The sequence below is a fragment of the Struthio camelus genome, chromosome 35 (genome assembly GCF_040807025.1).
Source record: "Struthio camelus isolate bStrCam1 chromosome 35, bStrCam1.hap1, whole genome shotgun sequence".
Lineage (NCBI taxonomy): Eukaryota > Metazoa > Chordata > Aves > Struthioniformes > Struthionidae > Struthio > Struthio camelus.
Genome location: NC_090976.1, coordinates 782508 through 801011, shown reverse-complemented (window position 1 = coordinate 801011; position 18504 = coordinate 782508). Strand labels below are relative to the sequence as shown.

General features: G+C 64.5%; 2 protein-coding genes across 3 annotated transcripts; both read left to right on the top strand.

Moving 5' to 3' along the window:
• SYVN1 (synoviolin 1) lies at positions 1-12549 on the top strand. Of its 2 annotated transcripts, none has more exons than XM_068923652.1 (16): positions 1-91; positions 3101-3250; positions 4194-4286; positions 4697-4849; positions 5067-5115; positions 6018-6121; positions 6279-6405; positions 6656-6755; positions 6842-6907; positions 7104-7220; positions 7547-7704; positions 8001-8138; positions 8269-8397; positions 8559-8745; positions 9057-9208; positions 9766-12549. In XM_068923652.1, the coding sequence occupies exons 2-16, from the start codon at positions 3119-3121 to the stop codon at positions 9918-9920; spliced, it is 1860 nt and encodes a 619-aa protein (XP_068779753.1). In that variant the 5' UTR covers positions 1-91; positions 3101-3118; the 3' UTR covers positions 9921-12549. The 2 variants fall into 2 exon arrangements, with proteins under 2 accessions (XP_068779753.1, XP_068779755.1); XM_068923654.1 differs by lacking the exon at positions 1-91 and adding an exon at positions 2029-2129.
• Positions 12550-13174: 625 nt separating this feature from the next.
• LOC138063780 (pre-mRNA-processing factor 39-like) lies at positions 13175-18498 on the top strand (the record flags this gene model as incomplete). Its single annotated transcript, XM_068923797.1, has 8 exons — positions 13175-13273; positions 14815-15131; positions 16217-16342; positions 16824-16942; positions 17058-17225; positions 17564-17753; positions 17831-17938; positions 18052-18498. Coding segments are annotated over exons 1-8 (1572 nt in total), but the record flags the coding sequence as incomplete, so codon positions are not given.
• Between the last annotated feature and the right edge of the window lie 6 nt (positions 18499-18504).

Genomic DNA, 18504 nt, shown 5'->3' with positions numbered 1-18504 from the left:
TGTCGCGCAGTGAGGGACTTCCGGTGCGGGGTGGGGGAGGAGCGGCCTGAGGCGGGGGGCGCAGCGGCGGCGGCGGCGGGGCCCGATCGGTGTAAGTGGGGAGGTGGGGGGGCCTGGGGGGGGCTGAGGGCCGTGCGGAGGGACTGGGGGGCACTTGGAGGGAGAGGAGGCGTGAGGAGGGTCGTGGGGGGGGCGCCTTGGGGGGGGGATGAGACATCAGGAGGGAGCGGAGGGGCAGCTGGGGGGCAGGCGACGTGAGGAGGGACATGGGGGGCACCTAGGGGAGGTGGGGGTGGAGGAGAAGAAGTTGGGGGGCAGCTAAGGGGGGCAGAGGACGTTGGGGGGGAAGTGGGGGAGATCTCGGGGGGCAGAGGGGGTCAGGAAGAAGTTAGGGGGGCGCCTAAGGGGGCAGAGGACGTTGAGGGGGGTGTGGGGGAGATCTCGGGGGGCAAGAGGGGGTCAGGAAGAAGCTGGGGGGGCGCCTAAGGGGGCAGAGGACGTTGGGGGGATGTGGGGGAGATCTCGGGGGGCAGAGGGGGTCAGGAAGAAGCTGGGGGGCACCTAAGGGGGCAGAGGACGTTGGGGGGATGTGGGGGAGATCTCGGGGGGCAGAGGGGGTCAGGAAGAAGCTGGGGGGGCACCTAAGGGGGCAGAGGACGTTGAGGGGGATGTGGGGGACATCTCAGGGGGGCAGAGGGGGTCAGGAAGAAGTTAGGGGGGTGCCTAAGGGGGCAGAGGACGTTGGGGGGATGTGGGGGAGATCTCGGGGGGGGCAGAGGGGGTCAGGAAGAAGTTAGGGGGGCGCCTAAGGGGGCAGAGGACGTTGGGGGGAAGTGGGGGAGATCTCGGGGGGGGCAGAGGGGGTCAGGAAGAAGCTGGGGGGCACCTAAGGGGGCAGAGGACGTTGGGGGGATGTGGGGGAGATCTCGGGGGGCAAGAGGGGGTCAGGAAGAAGCTGGGGGGGCGCCTAAGGGGGCAGAGGACGTTGGGGGGGATGTGGGGGAGATCTCGGGGGGCAGAGGAGGTCAGGAAGAAGCTGGGGGGCACTTAAGGGGGCAGAGGACGTTGGGGGGATGTGGGGGAGATCTCGGGGGGGCAGAGGAGGTCGGGAAGAAGTTAGGGGGGCACCTAAGGGGGCAGAGGACGTTGGGGGGATGTGGGGGAGATCTCGGGGGGCAGAGGAGGTCAGGAAGAAGTTAGGGGGGCACCTAAGGGGGCAGAGGACGTGGGGGGGGTTGGGGAACATCTCGGGGGGCAGAGGAGGTCAGGAAGAAGCTGGGGGGCACCTAAGGGGGCAGAGGACGTTGGGGGGGAAGTGGGGGAGATTTTGGGGGCAGAGGAGGTCAGGAAGAAGCTGGGGGGCACCTAAGGGGGCAGAGGACGTTGTGGGGGAAGTGGGGGAGATCTCGGGGGGGCAGAGGAGGTCAGGAAGAAGCTGGGGGGCACCTAAGGGGGCAGAGGACGTTGGGGGGGATGTGGGGGAGATTTCGGGGGGCAGAGGACTTGAGGGACATGGGCAGTTGGGGGGGCAGGACAGATGAGGAGAGAGCTGAGGGGACAGCTCGGGGGGGCAGGGGACACTAGGGGGGACTGAGGGGCACCAGGGGGGTCAGGAAATGTGAGGCAAGAGCTGGGGGGTACTAGGGGGACAGGGGACATGAAGAGGGAGCTGGGGGACACGGGGGGGCAGGGGACATTAGAGGGGACATGGAGGGCAGCTGGGGGGGAGCAAGGGGCATCAACAGGGAGCAGAGGGGCAGCTGGGGGAGGCAGGTGACATGAGGAGGGACATGGGGGGGCACCTAGGGGGCAGAGGACACTGAGAAGAAGCGGGGGGGGCTTTAGGTGGGCAGGGGGCGTTAAGGGGGATATGGGGGGGCACTTGGGGTAGGGGACACTTGGGGGGGCAGGGGGCATCGGGGGGACGTTGGGGGCACCTAGGGGGGCAGGAGAGGTGAGCAGGGAGCTGCCCTCGAGGGAGGGGACGAGGATTTGGGGTCGTTCCCTCGCTCATCGGCGCTGCTCCCCTCCCCGGGGCCCTTCGCGCCACCGGCCGGAGCAGGCGAAACCCCCCTCTGCTCTGGGGTTCGGGGCTCAAATTTGGGCCGCGCGGACTCAAAACACGTAACGTGAGCGAAACAGCGAAGCTCGAGCCCTTTCGCGCCCCAAAACCGGCGGCCGCGCCAGGCTGCCGCGGGCGTCTCTCGGCGCCTTGCGTTCGAGCTCCCTCGGGCTCTGCTCCGCCGCCGTATTTAGGACGGGGACGAGCTGACGCCGGTGCCCGACGGGGTTTTTAGCAAGCGCCATTGCCGAAATCCTTTTGGGAGAGGGATGCTCTGATGGGAGCCGAGCTGGCGGCGAAAAGCTCCTTTCCTCGCGTGACGGCTCGGAGGGGTTTCGCTCGCGGTCGGGGCTCTTCCCGGACGGAGAAAGAGCGTTGGGGGAGCGAGGAGCGAAGCGCGGGCCGCCCCGAGGAAGCGGCTCCCCGGATGGGGCGGCGTTGCGGCTCTTCTTTGCCAGCCTCGGGTGGGATTTTGTTTTTGGGGGGTGCCCCCAGGAATCGGCTGTGGATTGAAAAAAGCGGCTGCGATTCGGTAGCGGCCGTAGTTTCAGGGCGTTGTTTTCCTGCTCGGCTCCGTCCTGCTCTGGCTGCGTTCGGCGTTGAGGCCTAAATAAAAGCGGCGGGGCCGCGCGAGGGTTTTGGGGGAGCGACGGCGGAGCCTCCCTCGGACCCGCTGCTCCGCGAGCCGTGAAACGCCAGCTCCGAGCGCGGATCCGGCACGGCGCTCCGCTCTTTGGCCCCAAGCGCCGGTGCGTCTCCCGGCCTTTCCCGACACCGGCGAGACGGATCGGAGATGTGGGGCTCAGACGAGAGGATTTGCTGGATTAAAGCCAGCCGCGGCCCCGTTGGGGTTTAACGCCCGTCCCGGCCGCCAAGAGCCGGGCGGATTACGGGGACCGTTTAACCCCCCGACCTCGTGCCACATCGCTCGCTGCTTCGCTAAAAAAGCCTTTTCCGCCGCGAAGTTGTTTCTCTTCTTTTTTCCGCCTTCCCCTTCGGCGTTTGCGCTCAGGTCCGCCGCGTCCCTTCCTCGCGCAGGTCGCCGGGGCCGGGGAGATGTTCCGCACGGCGGTCATGATGGCCTCGAGCCTGGCGCTGACGACGGCCGTCGTGGCCCACGCCTACTACCTGAAGCACCAGTTCTACCCCACCGTGGTTTATCTCACCAAATCCAGCCCCAGCATGGCCGTAAGTACGGGGCGGCGGGCGGGGGGCTGACGGCGGATCCGCGGGTCCCCGAGAGCCTGGCAAAACCCCGCGAGCGGCTCCCCCTTCGCCTGGCGCCCGCGCGCTTGAAAAAACGCCTTCCCCTCGCGGCGACGCGTTTTCCGCCCGCTTTCTGCCTCCTTTCCTGCTCCGATCTGGCGGCCGAAGCGTTCGCGTCGGCGCAGGCGCGACGCGCCCGGAGGGTATTAAATCGTTTCGTTCCCCCGTCCGTCCCAGAGCAGCGTCTTGGCTTGGGCCCGGAGGAAACTTTCTCTAACGGCCTTGAACCTTTTTTAGGCGGGTGGATAATTAGTCCTAACGGCTCTGGCTGCTTTTCAAGGCCGGGGCCTCCCTCATCTGCGGGGAAACGAACCTCGGAGCCCCCTCGCCAGGCTGCTTCGCGGTGCCGAGATGAGTCACGCCGGGCCCTAAACGTCACTGGGAGGCTTTTGCTCGGCCTCACTTCTGCTTTCCGGCTCCCCGGAGGCCGATGACCAAAACAAATCTTTCCGGTCGACGGCGCTTACCGAAAACGGTGACCCTCAGCGCCGAGCGCCTGCGCCGAGGCCTCGGAAGGCCTCCGCGCTCGGAGAGGGTGGGAGAGCGGCGCCGCCGCCTCTCGGCCCTTTCGCTCGCGCGGGAGTCGCCGGAGGGACGAGAAACAGGGTTGGGGGCGAAGACGCCCACTCGGCTCCGAGCCGGTACCCGGCTGCCTTTTCCGAATTACGCTTTCTCCATCCGTCGGGCCCCAAACGTGGCTTTCCCCAGCCCTTTTTAGCAGACACCCGGCTGGTGCAGATGGAGTAGATCGCGTCCGGGGGCGCTCTCGTCTCCGCTCCAGCACGAAACGAGTCCCGCGGGCTGGCTGGCTGCGGCGCGCTCTCCGCCTGGCTGCCCGTGAGCTCTTCCTCTCCTTTTCCTGCAGGTTCTCTACATCCAGGCTTTCGTGCTGGTTTTCCTGCTGGGCAAATTTATGGGCAAGGTGTTTTTCGGGCAGCTGCGGGCAGCAGAAATGGAGGTGAGCGCGCGGGAGGAGACGGGGAAAGCGGCCGCGTGGCTCCGACATTCAAGTCGCTCTCCGCGCAACAGCAGCGGGGAATCGGTTAAAAAAGAAAAAACCCTAAAAAATCTGCACCTGGGAAGACACTTTGGGGTGTTGGGGGAGGAACGGGGTCCATCGCTGGCCTTAAACGCAGCCGTCCGGCTTCGTCTTCCCGCTCGGTGAGCGCTCGGCTTGCCGATTGCTGGATGCTGAGGGGATAAAGGCCGCGGGGAAGAGCCGATACGGCAGACGTTGAGGGGTTTTGAGCTTTTGCTGAGCTAGAGAGGGCTCGGGTTTGACCTCGGGCTCCCAAATCGGGGCGGGAAGCAGAGGACGCAGGGAGGGAGGCCGCCTTGCGAGCTCCCCGCGCTGCCTCTGCCCCGTAGCACCTGCTCGAGCGGTCGTGGTACGCCGTCACGGAGACCTGCCTGGCTTTCACCGTCTTCAGGGACGACTTCAGCCCCCGCTTCGTGGCCCTCTTCACCCTCCTCCTCTTCCTCAAGTGTTTTCACTGGTTGGCCGAGGACCGGGTGGACTTTGTAAGTACTTTGGGGTCCACCCCGGAGAGGAGACGTTCGCGTGACGGCCACAATAGGGAAGGTAGAGCCCCCCCCGAGCAGCGGGGTCCCGGCGTGGTGGCTCCTCTCCCGCTCGTGGTGGGCGGAGGAGCTTTACAGGGGCGAAAAGAGCAGTGGGAAGGGCTTTTTTGGGGTGTGGGGGGGGGGGTCTCAGCTCTCTTTCCGCCCCTCTTTGCAGATGGAGAGGAGCCCGAACATCTCCTGGCTCTTCCACTTCCGCATTGTCTGTGAGTATCTGCGCCCTGACTGTCGGATCCTCTCGGGCAGAAGCGAGCGGGCGAGGTTTGCCTTTTTTGACCGCTTTGCGACGTGAACAGCGGCGGCAGCTGGTCAGGAAAGATAATTTCAGCAGAGCCATTTGCATAGGGCCGGGGAAGAGGCGCCGAGGGGGGAAAAGCCTTGTGCAGCCGAGCGCGGGGCCGTTCAGACTCGATAACCTTATCAAAGCACCTCCGGGGCCTCGCTGCTCTAGAGACCCCCGTTGGCGAAGGCTTTTGGAGCAGAAGCTGTGCGACAGCTCCCAGGAAGCGAGCGGAGGTGGATCGCTGGGGATTTAACGAATTCCGCTTTGGCTAGGCAAAGAAATACGGCCCCGAACCCGCAGGGAAAAACAGCCAGACCCACAGAAAAACGGGCAGACTCATGGCTAAGCGTATTCCCAGCTCTAGAGCAGGGGATTTAGAAACATTGAAAACAGCTGCCGAAGGAATTGGGGGTGATTTAGCCTTAAGGGGAGACACAAGGGCAGACTTCAGATGCTGAAACGTGGCTCAAAGCGGAAAGGAACGAATCCTCTGTCCTTCAGACAGAGATGCGGAGGCGTTTCAACCGAGTGAGCTGGGATGTCGACCTCGTTACAGAAATGTCCGATGCCAGCAAACGTTTAATTCAGCCCTTCGTTATCACACAGCTGTTTATAAACTGGTTACGACTAATATTCCTCGAGGGTTGGTCTCCCAAAGCCTGTTGCTCTGAGGGTGGGAAGCGTTTTGGGATGCACGGAACGGTTCAAAGCAGCTTCTTTCGCTTGGAGGGGTCTCTGCCCCCCGTTTCCCCCAGCCAGGCGGCTTCTCCACCTTTGCAGCCGTGCCCTGATTTTTTTTGCTCCCGTTTTCTTTCCTTTTCCCAGCGCTCATGTTCCTCCTGGGGATTCTGGATTTCCTCTTTGTCAGTCACGCTTACCACAGCATCCTCACGCGAGGAGCCTCGGTGCAGCTGGTGTTCGGCTTTGAGGTAGGGCGAGGAGCCGTCCGCCTCGCTCCGGGGCCCGACGCTTTCGGAAGCACCGGGCCGTCCCGGGAGAGGCCGAGGCCGATAAATCCCGCCTCGTCTCGCCGCTCGGACCCTGTCCGAGGCGAGTTTCTCAGGCCGCGCCGCCTCTCCCCCGCAGTACGCCATCCTCATGACCATGGTGCTGACCATCTTCATCAAATACGTGCTGCACTCCATCGACCTGCAGAACGAGAACCCCTGGGACAGCAAAGCCGTCTACATGCTCTACACGGAGCTCTTCACGGGTACGCCACCCTCCTCCTCCCGGCTTTTCCTTCCCACCTCCCGCTTTGGGACTTGAGAGAGTTTCCTGCAGCTCTGTCAGGCTAAGAAGGCTTAATAACTCGTCTTGGTCACGGTGCTAACGATCTGCGCTTCTTTTTCCCTTCCTGAGCTGCTCTCCAGCCTCTCGGGGCTCGTTTCGGCAGTCGATTTGTGCCGGGGGCAGGAGGGGGAAGAGCTAGCTGAAGCGTCTCTTTCCGCCCTTTCCCTCAGGCTTCATCAAAGTCCTGCTCTACATGGCCTTCATGACCATCATGATCAAAGTCCACACCTTCCCGCTCTTCGCCATCCGCCCCATGTACCTGGCCATGAGGTGAGTTGGGTTTTGGGGCCCGTCTTCGGCGCTGGGGCTGTCTCCGAGGAACTCTCTTAACCCCAGCGACTCCGGTCTCGTTCCAGGCAGTTTAAGAAAGCGGTGACGGACGCTATCATGTCCCGCCGGGCCATTCGCAACATGAACACGCTGTGAGTATCGGGGAGAACGTCGCTTTCCCCTGGCAGCTCTCTCCTGCTGTCTGTTCCCGTGTGCCCCTTGAAGGTCGAGGTCTGGCAGGAGGAGGCTCTTGCTCGTCAGAAGGGATTTTTCGGGAGGTTTCTGGACCCCGGTGAATCTCCCTTCTGCGTAACGCTGCTCTCTAAACTCCGCCGTCTCCCTGTCCAGCTACCCCGACGCCACCCCGGAGGAGCTGCAGGCCATGGACAACGTGTGCATCATCTGCCGCGAGGAGATGGTGACGGGCGCCAAGCGTTTACCCTGCAACCACATTTTCCACACCAGGTAGGTGAGGGCTGGGGCAGCGCTTTTGCTGCCAGCCGTCTGTCACTGTGTTTTTGGAGAGGGAGCACCCCCGGGATCTCCTTCCCCTCCGGAGCTGGAGGGTGGTTTTGGTCGGTAATTTGGGAGCGACGTGTCCCATCTCCCTCAGGGAGGTGGATTGGTCCTTCCTGGGCCAGGTGGAGGAGAATGAACGCAGACCAGCTCCGCTCGGTTACAAACGGCGGGGCTGTCGCGTCGCGGGGTGGCACCTCGGGGAGGTTTTCGCGTCCCTGACGAAATTATCACGTGGGCGCTCTTAACGGCGGCGTCCTTCTCCCCCACCGCAGCTGCCTGCGGTCGTGGTTCCAGCGCCAGCAGACGTGTCCCACCTGCCGCATGGACGTGCTGCGCGCTTCCCTCCCCGCGCAGTCGCCAGCGCCGCCCGAGCAGCCGGAGCAAGGCCAGCAGCCGCCGCAGACCCCGCAGGTTCCCCAGCCGCCCAACTGTGAGTGCGTGGCGAAACGCGGCCTCCCCCCGCCGGCCAGGGGTCTCGGAGCTGACGAGGGTGGATCTCGGAGGGCGAGAACGGCTTTGGGGTGTCCCGAGCTGGTCGCGTTTCTGCCTGCGGGAGCCGATAGACTTGCTCCCCGCTGCACGCGTCGTCTCGAGGCTGCCGTTGGCTCGAGGGGCGTCGAATCCGGGAGTCCCCGTTTTGGCCCAAACGCCTCGCGCGTTCTGCCCGGTTCGGGAAAGACGTTTGAAGGAAACGCGTAGCTCTAACCCACTTTTCTCCCTCCGCAGTTCCCCAAGGAATCCTGCCCCCTTTTCCTCCGGGGATGTTCCCCTTCTGGCCGCCGGTGGGTCCCTTCCCTCCGGTCCCCGGCGTGCAGCCGCCCAACAGCGCCGAGAACGCCGGAGCCGCCTCGAGCACGGCTTCGGGTGAGCCGCGGGCTTTCCCCTCTCCCTGCCTGGATGCAGTTCCTCAGGGAGGGAACGGCGAGGCCGGTATCCGGGGAGAGGAAGGGTTTCCCCATCTCCCTCCACCCTCACATCCCTCCTTTCCCCGCAGCCGGCACCGCGAGGCCCGGGGACTCTGCGGCCGCCGCCGCAGCGGGATCGGAGGCCGCTCCCGCGGGAGCGGTGCCTGGACTTCCCTTCCCGCCGCCCTGGATGGGGATGCCGTGGCCGCCGCTGTTTGGTAAGCGGGGAAAGAAGAGTTCGCTCTGCGTTTTTGAGGCGCTTTATCCCAGCGCGGGGAGGAAAATCTGCCGCGTCCTGCCTCCCCGGAGGCCGATTTCCGCAGGAGAAGCGCATGCCTCTCCCGTTATCCCTCACCCGCCTGTTTTCCCCCCCTCCCAGGTTTCCCTCCCATGCCGATGCCGCCCGCCGGCTTCGCGGGGCTGACGGAGGAAGAGCTGCGGGCCATGGAGGGCCACGACCGGCAGAACCTGGAAGCTAGGCTGCAGTGTCTGCAGAACATCCACACGCTCCTGGACGCCGCCATGCTCCAGATCAACCAGTACCTGACGGTCCTGGCGACCATCGGGTAACGCTGCTGCAGAACAGGCGTACCCCGCAGCGAGACGAGCTGCGGTTGGGTGTGTGGGGAAGGCTCTGAGCCGTAGCGATGTCTGCGTGGGGCCAAATTTTCCCTCTTTCCCCTTCCTGGGGTGGGTTTTGAGGAATCTGTGGGGTTCCCACTGCTGGGAAACCGGATGGGAGAGACATCCGGGCACGGCAGAGTCTCGCAGGGTGAAAGCGGTCGGTAAAGCGTTAAGAAGTGCCTGGTTTGGGTGTTTTTCTTTTTTTTTTCTTTCTTTTTTTTTTTTTTCACGGCATTCCCTCGTTTTCACCCAGGTCTCCTCGTCCTGCTCCACCCCAGGCCCCTTCCACCACCGCCGCCCCCTCGACCCAGGAGACCCCCACCGAAGAGCCCTCCCCGCTCCGCTCCCCGGACAGCGCCTCGTCGCCCGCGGCCGCCCCGGAGCCCGACTCGACGGCTTCCCTCGGTGCGTGAGCCGGCGCCTCGGCGCCCGCTGCCCTCCCTGCCAGCTTTTCACTGCCCTTGTCCTGCCCTGGGCAGCGATTCTTCCCCCGAACGGGAGGTATCCAGCCGTTTCGAAAAGCCGGGATTCAAAAGGCTGGTCGTGAAGCGTCCGATCCTTCTTTAGGAGCGGTGTGGTGATGGGCTGGGTTGAATCGAGGTGCTGTACAGCTATTTTGAGCCGGTCGGGAGGAGAAATTGGGGAGAAACACCCAGCGCGGTACGTAAACACCGCTGCAGAGGTTTAGTCAGGTAAAGGAAGGGAGAATCAGGCTTGTTGAGGCTCTGACAGTCCCCCAACATAGAGACCGGACCCTCTTTTAAAATATCCGAGTCTCTCGGCAGGTGTTTAGCTGTTTACCAACGAGCTGGAGATGCAGTTTTTCCCCAGCAGGCACCTTATCCGCCCACTCAGCTGTTCGTTTCCTTTTTCAGCTGCTTTTCTGTAATTTTAAAGCAATTTTTCCCAGCTCTCCGAGCTGCAATTCTGCAAACTCAGGCGATTCCGCTTTGTTCCCTCAGATTCAGCCGGGCTGGCGGGTGCCGAGGGCTTCACGCCTCTCACCGGGCCGGAGGAGGAAGGCGAGGAATCGTCTCTGTTGGGGGAGCCCGACGCCGCGGAGCTCCGGAGACGCCGGCTCCAGAAACTGGAATCGCCCCCTTCCTCTTCGCACTGACGACCTTCCTCCGCGGCTCGCCTGGGTGACCGATTTGGGGCTCTGATGATTCCCCCTCCCTTCTCCCTCCCTCTTCCTCCTCCCCGCTGCCGAAATTTCACGGAAGACCAAGGCGTGTGTGCGGGGACGGCGGCGGGGGAGCCGATGACGTTGTCCCTCCGCGTTAGGGGCCCTCGCGTGCAGAAGAACGGACTCGTCTCGAGGCCGGGGAGCCGGATTCGGCCTCTTTACCTGCCTTTTCTTCCCGTTTCCGACTTAAACCCCAAGAAAACCACAGCCTAGAAGCAAACCCGTCCCTGGCTGTCCTGTCTGTGGCTCCAGCCTCGCGCACCGGCCGCCTCCGCCGGCTCCTCTTCCGGAGCCGCCAGCCCCTGGTCGGAGGTCGCGCCTGTAGTCCGCAGCCGCCTTTTCCCCTCCAGCGAGCGGCAGCTTCTTTCCTCCCATTCTTTCCCGCTTTGGCCCCGTTTTCTTTCTACCTCTCCGAAGTCCCGGGCTTTGCTTCCGCAATTGCGGCTAGGAAGATGTCTCGGAGGAGCAGGGGGAGCCACCTTCGTGCTGGATGTTGGCGGGATGCGATAGGCAGCCAGTTCGGAGGCCAGAGGAGTCGAGAAAAGCGTTTCTCCCTCCGCAGCCGCGTGGCTGGCGGGTCGCAGCGTCCGATTTGGGGCGTTTCGGGCCGATCCGGGAGGCTGATTTGCAGCCGGAAGCTCCGGCTGTCTTTTGTGCTGTGTTAGGACCTGATGCCTTTTTTAAGTCGAGGAAGGGAGAGGCTTGAAATTGCTTTAAAGCTCCTGGTTTTCGCCCAAGTTCTTCTCCAAGCACTTTGTGGCGGGCTGAGAACGAATCCCCCCGTCTCCGGGAAGAGAAATATGGCCGAAGCCTCTCCGCGCTTGGTCGCGACATCCCCGTAAAGCGCCAGCAGCCCTTCCGCTTGGAGCTTATTCCCCCTTGATCTCTCCCGCCTCATTTTGGCGGCGCTTCAGGAGGGTGGGAGGCAAAAACCGGCCTCGACCCCGGCCTGGCTGGGACGGGAGTGAGCCGAGCTGGCTCTCGCCGGGGTGAAACAAGCCCCGTTGGCCGCCGTCCTGGAGCTCCGAGGGGTTTCGTTCGCCTCCCGGACTCTCTGCTCTGGCCGCGCTCCGTGTTGCTTGCTCTAACGACCTCCCTTTCCGGAAGGGCTCGTTACAGGTTGACGCTCTTTTGCCGATTGACAGTATTAGCGGATCTCTCCTAGGAGCCGCCTTGGCCGTGGGTAGCCGCGACGGAGATTGGTCCAGCCCATCGGGGCGTCGTAACGGAGAGGCTTCAGCAATCTTGTACAGAGATTTTAATAAACCCATTGGGTTCTCCGGCTCGCTCCTCTCCCTTTATCCCTCTGCGCAACTCCGGAGAGAGCAGCCAGGCTCGCGACGCGTCCGTACCGGTTTGAACATCCGTGCCGGTGGCTAACGGCACCAGGAGGCGGCTTTAAGTCCTGTTCTGTTACCTCTCCACTCCCGACTCCCTAATTCCCACCAGATTTTCCCCGCCTGAGGTGGCTGGAGTCGACACGCTGCGCGGGACAGCGGGAAGGAGCGCCGGGACGGAGCGTCGTTGCCTGATTCCCGCCTCCTCCTCGGCGTCTGTGCGGCCCTCGGGGCCCTCTCCGCCGTGTTTCTTTTCCGTTCCAGGGATGTTATCACTCTTCAGTGCCTCTCTTTTAACCGAAGCGGCTTCTAATAGTACACATATCTCAGGGAAAACAGTCGGAGACGGCGCAGGAGGCTCGGGGACCTCCTCCCCTTCCCTTTCCCGCCGTCGGCCCCTCCGGCGAAAGGTGGGAAGCGGATTTTAGGGGGACGAGAGGATGATGCGGGGCGGCGAGCCCGAGGGTAGATGGTTTTTGGCGCGAGGCTGAGCTTCGCGTCCCGCGTCGGTGACCGCGCGGGAGGCACGGGGGAGAGGCGAAGCGCCCAGCCGGCTGGGGAGGAGTTCGCGCCAGGGACGGAGGGTGTTTTGTCCCGGCGCGGGCCAACCTGGGGGCGGCCGGCACCTTCTTGTGATCCTTTTTCTTCCCTTCGCCACGTCCTGCTGAGGGTCTCCCAGGGCAGCGTCCCCTTCTCCAGGTTAATTGGGGTGGGGCCTCGTTACCGAAAAATAGTGTGTTATGACAACTGGGCAATAACAAAGAGGTGTCTGGAAACTTGAGGAGGTGCCTGGGCCTCCCACTTCCAGGGCTCGGGGTGGAGTTGATCCAAAAGCCCTCCGCGGAGTGGCCGCTATTTTTTTTTTTTGTTAAGTAATCTTTTTGAGTGGAAAAGCGAGAATATTTTTGGATGGTCCTGTTTTACGTTGGGCTTTTGGAGAAGCTGCGGAAGCGTGCCCCCGGCTTCCTTGGCGTTTGCTTCCTTTAGGGGTTGATTTAAGCCGGGGGAGGAAAGTGAAGAAGCGACCGTAAGGACGAGTCTGGCCCGTCGCCGCCTCCGTTGCTTCCTTTCAACTTCTCTCTCCTCCCCCCCCCCCCGCCTCCGTTTTATTTGCGCGCGGCAGCGCTAACGTTGGAGGGTTTGGGTAATTATTTAATTTGTAAATAATGTACAAATTTTTAATAGCTTACTTGTATATACAGCGAAATAAAGATTGCATTAAAGCTTGGTGCTCTGGTTTCCTGTGTGGGGGTGGGGGAGTACTGACCCCGTGCCGGCCCGTCCCCAGTCCCCCTTGGGGCCTTGGGCCTTGGTCCTCCAGGCTCTTCCCTTGGCCTGGGTGTTAGAAGGGGCCCAGGAGCTGTGCCTGCTCTTGATCTCCCTTTCCCTAATGTTTCTATGGTTGCTAAAAAGCCAGGTGATGGCTGTTCTCTCTTTGCTGGCTGTCCGTCTCTATGGTTGCCCAGTGAGAGCTGTGCCCTGCCCCCCTTGTCCCTAGGGCTGTCAAGGAGCCGTTTGGCCGCTCTGGTCTTTCTTTCCCCGAGTGCCTCTATGGTTGGTGAAGAGGCTGTGCCGGCGGCTCCCCTCTCCCCGTGTCTCTGTGGTTGCCAAGGAGCCTCTTGACCGCTCTGGTTTCTCTTCCCGGGCTTGTCTCTATGCTCCTGGAGCCTTTCCACCACCGAGACGCGGCAAGGAAAGCCGGAAGTCTCTTTTTTGGCCGCTCTGCCCCGGCTCTCGATGGCTTCCCGAGGCCGCTCTAGCCCGCCGGTCCTCCGGCGCTCGTTGGCGGCTCATCCGGGTCCCCGCGGCGCGGCGCATGCGCGGCGGCTGCCGTGGGGCCTCGCGACAAGATGGCGGCGGAGGGGCCGGAGGCTCCGGCGAGCCCTGGCGGCGGCGGGGCCGAGGGGACGCTGGGGCCCGGCGGGGAGGGCGGCACCGACCCCCCCGGTGAGCGCCCGGGGCGGCGAGGGGCTGGGGGGCAGGCTGGGGGGCGGGGGGAGAGGTGGGGGGGCAGGTTGGGGACAGATTAGGGGGTGGGGGGGGAGAGGTAGGGGGCAGGTTGGGGGGTGATTGCGGCTGGGGGAGAGGTGGGGAGCAGGTTGGGGGGCGGGTTGGGGCTGGGGGGAGAGTTGGGCGGGTTGGGGCTGGGGGAGAGCTGGGGAGCAGGTTGGGGGGCGGGTTGGGGCTGGGGGAAGAGCTGGGGGGAGAGGTGGGGAGCAGGTTGGGGGGCAGGTTGGGGGGTGATTGCGGCTGGGGGAGAGGTGGGGAGCAGGTTGGGGGGCGGGTTGGGGCTGGGGAAGAGCTGGGGGGCAGGTTGGGGTGGGTTGGAGAGCTGGGGGGCAGGTTGGGGTGGGTTGGAGAGCTGGGGAGCAGGTTGGGGCTGGGGAGAGATGGGGGCAGGTTGGGGGGTGATTGCGGCTGGGGGAGAGGTGGGGAGCAGGTTGGGGGGCGGGTTGGGGCCGGGGGGAGAGGGTGGGGGTGGGGGGCGGGTTGGGGCTGGGGGAGAGGTGGGGAGCAGGTTGGGGGGCAGGTTGGGGCTGGGGGGAGAGTTGGGGGGCAGGTTGGGGGGCGGGTTGGGGCTGGGGGAGAGCTGGGGGGCAGGTTGGGGGCTGGGGGGAGAGCTGGGGGGGCAGGTTGGGGGGCAGGTTGGGGGGTGATTGCGGCTGGGGGAGAGCTGGGGAGCAGGTTGGGGGCAGGTTGGGGCTGGGGGAGAGCTGGGGGGCGGGTTGGGGGGTGAGTCGGAACTAGGGGAGAGCTGAGGGGCAGGTTGGGGGCTGGGGGGAGAGCTGGGGGGGCAGGTTGGGGCTGGGGGGGCAGGTTGGTGTGAGGAAGAGCTGGGGGCAGGTTGGGGGTAGTTTGGGGCTGGGGGGTGGGTTGGAGGCGGATTAGAGTGGGGGGAGAGCTGGGGGCAGATTAGGGGGCAGGTTGGGGAGGTGGGATGGAGCAGGGGGGCAGGTTGGGGGGCAGATATGGGGCTGGGGGTGTTAAGGGGGGGCAGGTTACGGAGCAGGGGGCCAAAATGGGGCACAAAGTGGGACGAGGCAGAGAGATGCAAGGGCGTAACAGGGGCGTGGGGCACCCCCCCCGGGGACATGGGGTGCCCCCCAGGGCTGCGGGACCCCCCACTTAGGGACATGGGGTGCCCCCCAGGGCTGTGAGACCCCCCCCTTGGGGATCCAGGACCCCCCCCGGGGATGTGGGGTGCCCCCCCAGGGCTATGGGACCCTCCCCCTTAGGGATTCAGGCCCCCCTGGGGACATGGGGTGCTCCCTCCAGGGCTATGGGACCCCCCCCTTGGGGATCCAGGGCCCCCCTGGGGGGATGTGGGGCACCCCCAACCCGGACGCCTGGGTCCCCTCTCCTGTTGCAGGCTGCTCACTGAGCCCCCCCGAGGAAGAGCCGCAGCCCCGTTAACCGCAGCGGGGGGGGGGGGTTCATTAACCCCGACAAGCTCATTAACCCCCCCCCGCCCCCGCTCCTTTTCGCAGCCCCCGTGGCCGAACCGCTGCCCCCGGCACCCGCCGCGGCGGAGGGGGAGGGCGACGCCGCCGCAGCCCCCCCGCCGGAGCCGCAGGGCTGCAACGGGGCGGCGAGCCCGGCCGCCCCCGAGGAGCCGCCGGCCGCCCCCGAGGAGCCGCCGGCCCCCCGCGAGCCCGAGCCCGAGCCCAGCCCGCCGCCGCCACTGCCCCCCGCCGAGCCCGCCCCCGCCGACCCCCCCGACTTCGAGCGCTTCTGGCGGGCGGCGCGCGACAACCCCCACGACTTCACCGCCTGGACCGAGCTCCTGCAGTACGTCGAGCAAGAGGTGGGTGAGGGACGGGTAAAAAGCCCTCGAAAGCCACGAAACGGCACCGCTGATGGGGGCGCGGGGCGTTTCGGGGTGTTTCGCGCCGTTTTCGGCCTCGCTCGGTGATGCGAGCCAGGCGCTCGAGGCATTTTGGGGCGTTACTCGCTGTTTTTGGCCCCGCTCGGTGATGCGAGCCGGGCGCTCGAGGCATTTTGGGGCGTTACTCGCTGTTTTTGGCCCCGCTTGGCGATGGGAGCCAGGTGCTGGGGCGTTACACGCTGTTTTTGGCCCCGCTCGGCGATGCGAGCCGGGCGCTCAAGGCGTTTTGGGGCATTGCGCGCTGTTTTCGGCCCCGCTTGGTGATGGGAGCCGGGCACTCAAGGCGTTTTGGGGCATTACGTGCCATTTTCTGCCCCACTTGGTGATGGGAGCCGGGCGCTCAAGGCGTTTCGGGGCGTTATGCGCCGTTTTCCACTCCGCTTAGCGATGGGAGCTGGGCGCTCAAGGCGTTTCGGGGCGTTACGAGCCGTTTTCACCCCCACTCGGCAACGAGACCCGGACGCTCGAGACGTTTTGGGGTATTACGTACCATTTTTGGCCCTGCTGCATGCCAGAGCCAGGCGCGCGAGGCATTTTGGGGCATTATGCACCGTTTTTAGCCTTAATTCCTGACAGAGCCTGGCCTTTATGGCGTTACGTGCTGTTTTTGTCGCTGTTTTGTGCTGGAGCCGGGTGCTTAAGGCGTTTTGGGCCATTATGTAAAGTTTTCAGATCTAATTCCTGACAGAGCCGGGCGTCCGGGGCTTTTTGGGGCATTAGGCGCCGTTTTTGGCCCCGCTTCGTGCTGGAGCCAGGCGCTCAAGGCATTTTGGGGCGTTACGCGCCGTTTTCAACCCTGGTTCCTTCTCCGCGTTCGGGATGGAAATAATTCTCGCATCGGCATTAATTAGATGGATTATTACGAGTTCACTCGCGCGTTGGCTTGTCGCTAAGACAAAAAGCTGGTGTTTTTCCCCCGCGAAAACGCGATAACGGGATAAAACGACAGGGCGATCGTGCCGGGGGGCACCGTAACCGCCCCGGCGTGTGCTTTCCCCTCGCAGAACCACATCTTCGCCGCCCGCAAGGCTTTCGACGCCTTCTTCGCCCACTACCCCTACTGCTACGGCTACTGGAAGAAGTACGCCGACATGGAGCGCCGCTTCGACTTCGCCAAGGAGACCGAGGAGGTGCGGGGTGCGGGCGTTTCGGGGCGGTACGCGCCGTTTTCGGCCCGGCTTCGTGACGGAGCCGGGCGCTCGAGGCGTTTCGGGGCGTTTACACCCCGTTTCCGTCCCCGCTTTGCGACGGAGCTGTAGAGCCGAGGCGCTTTGGGACGTTACACACCATTTCTGTCCCTGCTTCGTGACAGATCCAGGTGCCTGAGGCATTTCGGGGCGTTACGTGCCGTTTCCATCCCTGCTTCGTGAGGGAGATGGACAGCTGAAGCGTTTTGGGGCATTATGTGCCATTCCTGTCCTTGCTTTGTGAGGGAGCGAGGTAGCTGAGGCGTTTTGGGGCGTTGCGCGCCGGCTCCGGCCCCGCTTCGCGACGGAGCCGAGCGTTCCCGAGGCGTTTTGGGGTGTTACCGCCCGTTTCCATCCCCGCCTCGCGACGGAGCCGAGCGTTCCCGAGGCGCCTCCGTGACTTTCCGGCGCTCTCTGGCCGCAGGTGTTCGAGCGCGGGCTGCAGTCCATCCCCCTCAGCATGGACCTGTGGATCCACTACATCTCCTACCTCCAGTCCACCCTGGACATGAACCTCCCCGAGTCCATCCAGAAGATCCGCGGGTAGGTGACCGACGGAGGCGGAAAAGCCTCGACCGCTTCCGCCCGGCGCAAAGCCCGTTAGCGGGCCGCGAACGAAGGTGCCGCCCTTCCCACCTCTCCCTCTCTCCGCCCGCAGCGTCTTCGAGTCGGCCGTGGCGGCGGCCGGCATGGATTTCCGCTCCGACAAGCTCTGGGAGCTCTACGTCGAGTGGGAGCGGGAGCAAGGCGACCTCCGGGCCATCACCGGCATCTACGACCGGGTGCTCTCCATGCCCACCCAGCTCTACAACCACCACTGGGAGAAGTAGGTCCCCGCCGGCAGCTCCGGCACGCGGAAAATCCCCCCTTTCCCTGCGCGTCCGGACCGCCGTCCCGCTCCCCTTCCGGCCCGGCGCGTGGAAAATCCCCCTCCCGGGTGGCGAAATCTCTGCCGTTCCCCACGGCGTGCAGAAAACATCCGCCGGGGTGGCAAAATCTTGGCCGTTTCCTGCGGAAAAACATCCCGCCAGGGCGGCAAAACCTCCTCCGTTGCCCACGGCGCGTGGCAAATCCTCCCCCGGGGCGCCGAAATCTTTGCTGTCCCCTGCGGAAAATCCCCGCGGGGTGGCAAAATCTCCGCCGACTCTCTCCGCCGCCCCGCAGGTTCAAGGAGCACGTGATGCAAAACCCCCCCAAGGACATCCTCTCCCCCGAGGAGCTGCTGTGGGTCCAGTCCAAGCTGACCACCGAAACGGCGCCGAAGCCGACGGAGCCGGAAACGGCGGAGGCTCCGCCGGGAGAGGACCTGCCTCCCGGCGTGGAGACCGAGCCGGACGCGGCCGACGACGGCCAGGTACGCGCCCCGCCGCGCCCAGCCGCCGTCGCGCGCGCCGCCGCCGCCGTTTCTCGACTCCTTTCCGTCCTCCCCAGGAGGATTTAGACCAGGAGAAGATCCGGGAGCTGGTCATCTCCATGCGGCAGCAGATTTACACCCAAAACGAGGCGGAAGTCAGCAAACGCTGGAATTTCGAGGAAGGGGTGAGTGCCGACGGATCCGAGGCGACCCCGCCGCCCTTCCGCTCCCCCCACCCTCCTCTTTTTCCCCCCCGCGCCGCCCCGGTTTGACACCCCCCCCCCGGCCCTCCCCGCAGATCAAGAGGCCGTACTTCCACGTGAAGCCGCTGGAGCGGGCTCAGCTGAAGAACTGGCGCGACTACCTGGACTACGAGATGGCCGCCGGCTCCCACGAGCGCACCATCGTCCTCTTCGAGCGCTGCGTCATCGCCTGCGCCCTCTACGAGGAGTTCTGGGTCAAGGTGAGGCCTCCCCCGCGGGGAGACAACGCACGGTGTCATCCCTTCCCCCCCCCCCCCAAAACTCCCTTCCTGCAGCCGAACCCGGCTGGTTTCACCCCGAAGCCGGTCGCAGCCCGTTTCCAGCTCGCGGAAGGTCGGATGCCCCCGTGGGCCGGACGCCTGGGTCCCCCGGGGCGCCGTCCGCAGGAATCCGGCCCCTTTCCCCGTTCTCTCTTTCTCTTTCTCTCGGACGTCCAAATCCGGTTCGTGTGTAGTTTTTTTTTTTTTTTTGGTTCTTTTTTCCCCCCC